We start from the raw sequence: 7,444 nt of genomic DNA on the forward strand, positions 1-7,444 counted from the left end.
TTTTCTATCTTAGCGGGGATCTCAGCGTTAGTGGAGGATAAACTCAGTTTAAGTACACTAATACTATTTTTGGAAGATAAGATTCCTATGACTTAAATGATGCAAACCATTTTAGGATAAAATCACAACATTGTGCATCTCGTCTCTTTTCCCTCTACACCAACCAATTCACATCCCTGGTTAGCTCAGTGACAACAGATAATGACCTCCTCCTCAACATATCTGGATCATGGAGACTTTTATTCAAGAATTTGTACTAAACAATGTTTTGTGGAAAAAAAGCTGCTCTCACAAACAACATTTTTGTTTAAACTCTGGGTATAGAACCAGACCAACCCTTTATGGTAGGCACATTTAACATAACTACAAAATATTAAATACAACATTGTACAAAACAAAAATTGTGTAAAACAAAAAAAAAAAAAGCTCCTCTCACTTAGGGTATAGACCCCGGCCAACCCATAATGGCAGGCACATTCAACATAACACACACGAAAATATTAAATACATACTCAACAACAATATTAACTTGCAAATTCATACATTTTCCTTTTCATAGCAGTAATCCTATTTTTTTATTAAATACTTGACTGCTTTCCAGTCTCCACTGCCACAGCAGGAGTCTGCAAGTTGATCACCTGAAATTCAGATAAAAAACAAATACATATGATGAATTGATGCTGATGAGGTTTGTGAAGATATTGACAAGTTACAAAAGTCAGCTCTGTGATAAACAATTCTAAAACGGCATATAACCAAAGCTAAGTGTGTGGCAAAGACGTTTCTGAAGATCTGAACTACAGCCATAACAACATATAAGAGGCTAAAGCGGATCACATTCAAAATACCCTTTTTAAACATATAACAGTTCAGAGAGTGTAATAATATTTCTGTAATAACTTGGTTTAGATAATGAGAGGTGTTGCCTTACTGATGTAAAATCTCTTAAAGTGAGATCCAAACAGGAGGGCCCCATTAGAGCATCTCTAGACACATTTATGAGTGTGTGTGTATGAGTAAAATCTCTAAAAGTGAGATCCAAATGGAAGGGCCCCATTAGAGCATCACTAGAAACATTAATGTGTGTGTTTGAGATGAATTGGGCCCCATAAGGAAAAGACTAGAGATGTGTGTGTGCTCGTTTAAGTGAGGTTCCCTCGTCATGAACTATGTTCCTTCATCATAAGTCTACCAAATCCGCCAATAAGTAACCCCCAATGTAAAGCTGTATCAGAATGCTATATCAACACCACAATATCTTTGTAAATGAACTAGATAGTGTAGAGGTCAACATAAACAGTTTGTGATGACAGCGTCTTCATCATTCTTTTACCTGCAAGTTTGCAAGTTCAGTATTGGAATCTCCATGAGAGCTCGGATCTGCTTTTAATATCTGGGTCTCTACTGCCACAGCAGGAGTCTGCAAGTTGATCACCTGAAATTCAGATAAAAAACAAAAACACATAATGAATTGAGGCAGATGAGGTTTTGAAGATATTGATAAGTTACAAAAGTCAGCTCTGTGATAAACGATTCTAAAACAGCATATAACCAAAGCTAAGTGTGTGGCAAAGACGTTTCTGAAGATCTGAACTACAGCCATAACAACATATAAGAGGCTAAAGCGGATCACATTCAAAATACCCTTTTTAAACATATAACAGTTCAGAGAGTGTAATAATATTTCTGTAATAACTTGGTTTAGATAATGAGAGGTGTTGCCTTACTGATGTAAAATCTCTTAAAGTGAGATCCAAACAGGAGGGCCCCATTAGAGCATCTCTAGACACATTTATGAGTGTGTGTGTATGAGTAAAATCTCTAAAAGTGAGATCCAAATGGAAGGGCCCCATTAGAGCATCACTATAAACATTAATGTGTGTGTTTGAGATGAATTGGGCCCCATAAGGAAAAGACTAGAGATGTGTGTGTGCTCGTTTAAGTGAGGTTCCCTCGTCATGAACTATGTTCCTTCATCATAAGTCTACCAAATCCGCCAATAAGTAACCCCCAATGTAAAGCTGTATCAAAATGCTATATCAACACCACAATATCTTTGTAAATGAACTAGATAGTGTAGAGGTCAACATAAACAGTTTGTGATGACAGCGTCTTCATCATTCTTTTACCTGCAAGTTTGCAAGTTCAGTATTGGAATCTCCATGGGAGCTCGGATCTGCTTTTAATATCTGGGTCTCTACTGCCACAGCAGGAGTCTGCAAGTTGATCACCTGAAATTCAGATAAAAAACAAAAACACAATGAATTGAGGCAGATGAGGTTTTGAAGATATTGATAAGTTACAAAAGTCAGCTCTGTGATAAACGATTCTAAAACAGCATATAACCAAAGCTAAGTGTGTGGCAAAGACGTTTCTGAAGATCTGAACTACAGCCATAACAACATATAAGAGGCTAAAGCGGATCACATTCAAAATACCCTTTTTAAACATATAACAGTTCAGAGAGTGTAATAATATTTCTGTAATAACTTGGTTTAGATAATGAGAGGTGTTGCCTTACTGATGTAAAATCTCTTAAAGTGAGATCCAAACAGGAGGGCCCCATTAGAGCATCTCTAGACACATTTATGAGTGTGTGTGTATGAGTAAAATCTCTAAAAGTGAGATCCAAACGGAAGGGCCCCATTAGAGCATCACTAGAAACATTAATGTGTGTGTTTGAGATGAATTGGGCCCCATAAGGAAAAGACTAGAGATGTGTGTGTGCTCGTTTAAGTGAGGTTCCCTCGTCATGAACTATGTTCCTTCATCATAAGTCTACCAAATCCGCCAATGAGTAACCCCCAATGTAAAGCTGTATCAGAATGCTATATCAACACCACAATATCTTTGTAAATGAACCAGATAGTGTAGAGGTCTAGATAAACAGTTTGTGATGACAGTGTCTTCATCATTCTTTTACCTGCGATTTTGCAAGTTCAGGACTGGAATCTCCTTGGGAGCTCGGATCTGCTTTTAATATCTGGGTCTCTATAGCAGGAGTTTGCAAGTTGGTCACCTGAAATTCAGATAAAAAACAAAAACACATAATGAATTGATGCAGATGAGGTTTTGAAGATATTGATAAGTTACAAAAGTCAGCTCTGTGATAAACGATTCTAAAACAGCATATAACCAAAGCTAAGTGTGTGGCAAAGACGTTTCTGAAGATCTGAACTACAGCCATAACAACATATAAGAGGCTAAAGCGGATCACATTCAAAATACCCTTTTTAAACATATAACAGTTCAGAGAGTGTAATAATATTTCTGTAATAACTTGGTTTAGATAATGAGAGGTGTTGCCTTACTGATGTAAAATCTCTTAAAGTGAGATCCAAACAGGAGGGCCCCATTAGAGCATCTCTAGACACATTTATGAGTGTGTGTGTATGAGTAAAATCTCTAAAAGTGAGATCCAAATGGAAGGGCCCCATTAGAGCATCACTATAAACATTAATGTGTGTGTTTGAGATGAATTGGGCCCCATAAGGAAAAGACTAGAGATGTGTGTGTGCTCGTTTAAGTGAGGTTCCCTCGTCATCAACTATGTTCCTTCATCATAAGTCTACCAAATCCGCCAATAAGTAACCCCCAATGTAAAGCTGTATCAGAATGCTATATCAACACCACAATATCTTTGTAAATGAACTAGATAGTGTAGAGGTCAACATAAACAGTTTGTGATGACAGCGTCTTCATCATTCTTTTACCTGCAAGTTTGCAAGTTCAGTATTGGAATCTCCATGGGAGCTCGGATCTGCTTTTAATATCCGGGTCTCTACTGCCACAGCAGGAGTCTGCAAGTTGATCACCTGAAATTCAGATAAAAAACAAAAACACAATGAATTGAGGCAGATGAGGTTTTGAAGATATTGATAAGTTACAAAAGTCAGCTCTGTGATAAACGATTCTAAAACAGCATATAACCAAAGCTAAGTGTGTGGCAAAGACGTTTCTGAAGATCTGAACTACAGCCATAACAACATATAAGAGGCTAAAGCGGATCACATTCAAAATACCCTTTTTAAACATATAACAGTTCAGAGAGTGTAATAATATTTCTGTAATAACTTGGTTTAGATAATGAGAGGTGTTGCCTTACTGATGTAAAATCTCTTAAAGTGAGATCCAAACAGGAGGGCCCCATTAGAGCATCTCTAGACACATTTATGAGTGTGTGTGTATGAGTAAAATCTCTAAAAGTGAGATCCAAACGGAAGGGCCCCATTAGAGCATCACTAGAAACATTAATGTGTGTGTTTGAGATGAATTGGGCCCCATAAGGAAAAGACTAGAGATGTGTGTGTGCTCGTTTAAGTGAGGTTCCCTCGTCATGAACTATGTTCCTTCATCATAAGTCTACCAAATCCGCCAATGAGTAACCCCCAATGTAAAGCTGTATCAGAATGCTATATCAACACCACAATATCTTTGTAAATGAACCAGATAGTGTAGAGGTCTAGATAAACAGTTTGTGATGACAGTGTCTTCATCATTCTTTTACCTGCGATTTTGCAAGTTCAGGACTGGAATCTCCTTGGGAGCTCGGATCTGCTTTTAATATCTGGGTCTCTATAGCAGGAGTCTGCAAGTTGGTCACCTGAAATTCAGATAAAAAACAAAAACACATAATGAATTGATGCAGATGAGGTTTTGAAGATATTGATAAGTTACAAAAGTCAGCTCTGTGATAAACGATTCTAAAACAGCATATAACCAAAGCTAAGTGTGTGGCAAAGACGTTTCTGAAGATCTGAACTACAGCCATAACAACATATAAGAGGTTAAAGCGGATCACATTCAAAATACCCTTTTTAAACATATAACAGTTCAGAGAGTGTAATAATATTTCTGTAATAACTTGGTTTAGATAATGAGAGGTGTTGCCTTACTGATGTAAAATCTCTTAAAGAGAGATCCAAACAGGAGGGCCCCATTAGAGCATCTCTAGACACATTTATGAGTGTGTGTGTATGAGTAAAATCTCTAAAAGTGAGATCCAAATGGAAGGGCCCCATTAGAGCATCACTAGAAACATTAATGTGTGTGTTTGAGATGAATTGGGCCCCATAAGGAAAAGACTAGAGATGTGTGTGTGCTCGTTTAAGTGAGGTTCCCTCGTCATGAACTATGTTCCTTCATCATAAGTCTACCAAATCCGCCAATGAGTAACCCCCAATGTAAAGCTGTATCAGAATGCTATATCAACACCACAATATCTTTGTAAATGAACTAGATAGTGTAGAGGTCTAGATAAACAGTTTGTGATCACAGCGTCTTCATCATTCTTTTACCTGCGAGTTTGCAAGTTCAGTATTGGAATCTCCATGGGAGCCCGGATATGCTTTTAATATCTGGGTCTCTACTGCCACAGCAGGAGTCTGCAAGTTGGTCACCTGAAATTCAGATAAAAAACAAAAACACATAATGAATTGATGCAGATGAGGTTTTGAAGATATTGATAAGTTACAAAAGTCAGCTCTGTGATAAACGATTCTAAAACAGCATATAACCAAAGCTAAGTGTGTGGCAAAGACGTTTCTGAAGATCTGAACTACAGCCATCACAACATATAAGAGGCTAAAGCGGATCACATTCAAAATACCCTTTTTAAACATATAACCGTTCAGAGAGTGTTATAATATTTCTGTAATAACTTGGTTTAGATAATGAGAGGTGTTGCCTTACTGATGTAAAATCTCTTAAAGTGAGATCCAAACAGGAGGGCCCCATTAGAGCATCTCTAGACACATTTATGAGTGTGTGTGTATGAGTAAAATCTCTAAAAGTGAGATCCAAATGGAAGGGCCCCATTAGAGCATCACTATAAACATTAATGTGTGTGTTTGAGATGAATTGGGCCCCATAAGGAAAAGACTAGAGATGTGTGTGTGCTCGTTTAAGTGAGGTTCCCTCGTCATGAACTATGTTCCTTCATCATAAGTCTACCAAATCCGCCAATGAGTAACCCCCAATGTAAAGCTGTATCAGAATGCTATATCAACACCACAATATCTTTGTAAATGAACTAGATAGTGTAGAGGTCTAGATAAAAAGTTTGTGATGACAGCGTCTTCATCATTCTTTTACCTGCGAGTTTGCAAGTTCAGTATTGGAATCTCCATGGGAGCCCGGATATGCTTTTAATATCCGGGTCTCTACTGCCACAGCAGGAGTCTGCAAGTTGATCACCTGAAATTCAGATAAAAAACAAAAACACATAATGAATTGATGCAGATGAGGTTTTGAAGATATTGATAAGTTACAAAAGTCAGCTCTGTGATAAACGATTCTAAAACAGCATATAACCAAAGCTAAGTGTGTGGCAAAGACGTTTCTGAAGATCTGAACTACAGCCATAACAACATATAAGAGGCTAAAGCGGATCACATTCAAAATACCCTTTTTAAACATATAACCGTTCAGAGAGTGTAATAATATTTCTGTAATAACTTGGTTTAGATAATGAGAGGTGTTGCCTTACTGATGTAAAATCTCTTAAAGTGAGATCCAAACAGGAGGGCCCCATTAGAGCATCTCTAGACACATTTATGAGTGTGTGTGTATGAGTAAAATCTCTAAAAGTGAGATCCAAACGGAAGGGCCCCATTAGAGCATCACTAGAAACATTAATGTGTGTGTTTGAGATGAATTGGGCCCCATAAGGAAAAGACTAGAGATGTGTGTGTGCTCGTTTAAGTGAGGTTCCCTCGTCATGAACTATGTTCCTTCATCATAAGTCTACCAAATCCGCCAATGAGTAACCCCCAATGTAAAGCTGTATCAGAATGCTATATCAACACCACAATATCTTTGTAAATGAACCAGATAGTGTAGAGGTCTAGATAAACAGTTTGTGATGACAGCATCTTCATCATTCTTTTACCTGCGATTTTGCAAGTTCAGTACTGGAATCTCCTTGGGAGCTCGGATCTGCTTTTAATATCTGGGTCTCTACTGCCACAGCAGGAGTCTGCAAGTTGGTCACCTGAAATTCAGATAAAAAACTGTAATATTGTAACATTTAGTTCTGAGAAATCATATAATTATCTTTCAAAACACAGATCACGATCAATTCTATATAAATGGAGAAATACAAATATTTAGACATTAGAAATATTATTTAGTCACCTTTTCATGGCTTGGCCCTTTTGAGTCACCAGAGTAGGAGATTATTTCGGTTCCTACCTCAATAAGCTTAATGGAAAATAGGCATAAGTTTGGCTTGTTGTATGGTGCAGTTTCGATATTTCTTGTTTTCATTAACCAATCTTCCAAGGGATCCGTCTTCTTTGGAAGCATCAATACTAAAAAGTAACAAAACCTCCTATTACACTATGTAGGGCTACATGATTATAACCAAAAGGGTTTCATGTAAATTATCAATTGATTATAGAGTACTTTAACATTTAAATAAAAAGAGCATGATTTCAAAATCCCA

General features: G+C 37.3%; 1 protein-coding gene across 3 annotated transcripts; it reads right to left on the reverse strand.

The window, feature by feature from the left end:
* Nucleotides 1-221: 221 nt before the first annotated feature.
* Nucleotides 222-7,241, reverse strand: LOC133962119 (uncharacterized). 3 transcript variants are annotated; one of them, XM_062397574.1, is made up of 8 exons: nucleotides 6,890-7,241; nucleotides 6,094-6,195; nucleotides 5,298-5,399; nucleotides 4,508-4,603; nucleotides 3,714-3,815; nucleotides 2,130-2,231; nucleotides 1,334-1,435; nucleotides 222-638 (listed from the first exon to the last, which is right to left on the reverse strand). In XM_062397574.1, exons 1-8 carry the CDS (start codon nucleotides 7,025-7,027, stop codon nucleotides 579-581), a joined length of 804 nt encoding a protein of 267 aa, XP_062253558.1. In that variant the 5' UTR covers nucleotides 7,028-7,241; the 3' UTR covers nucleotides 222-578. The 3 variants fall into 3 exon arrangements, with proteins under 3 accessions (XP_062253558.1, XP_062253559.1, XP_062253560.1); XM_062397575.1 differs by lacking the exon at nucleotides 4,508-4,603; XM_062397576.1 differs by lacking the exon at nucleotides 1,334-1,435.
* Nucleotides 7,242-7,444: the final 203 nt, after the last annotated feature.

Source organism: Platichthys flesus, chromosome 10 (assembly GCF_949316205.1).
Source record: "Platichthys flesus chromosome 10, fPlaFle2.1, whole genome shotgun sequence".
NCBI lineage: Eukaryota > Metazoa > Chordata > Actinopteri > Pleuronectiformes > Pleuronectidae > Platichthys > Platichthys flesus.

Coding starts and splice junctions, on each gene's coding strand:
- LOC133962119 (XM_062397574.1), bottom strand. CDS start 7,027: ATGTTACAATATTACAGTTTTTTATCTGAATTTCAGGTGACCAACTTG. Junction 3,816..4,507: donor CTGAACTTGCAAAATCGCAG/GTAAAAGAATGA, acceptor TCTGAATTTCAG/GTGATCAACTTGCAGACTCC. Junction 2,232..3,713: donor CTGAACTTGCAAACTTGCAG/GTAAAAGAATGA, acceptor TCTGAATTTCAG/GTGATCAACTTGCAGACTCC.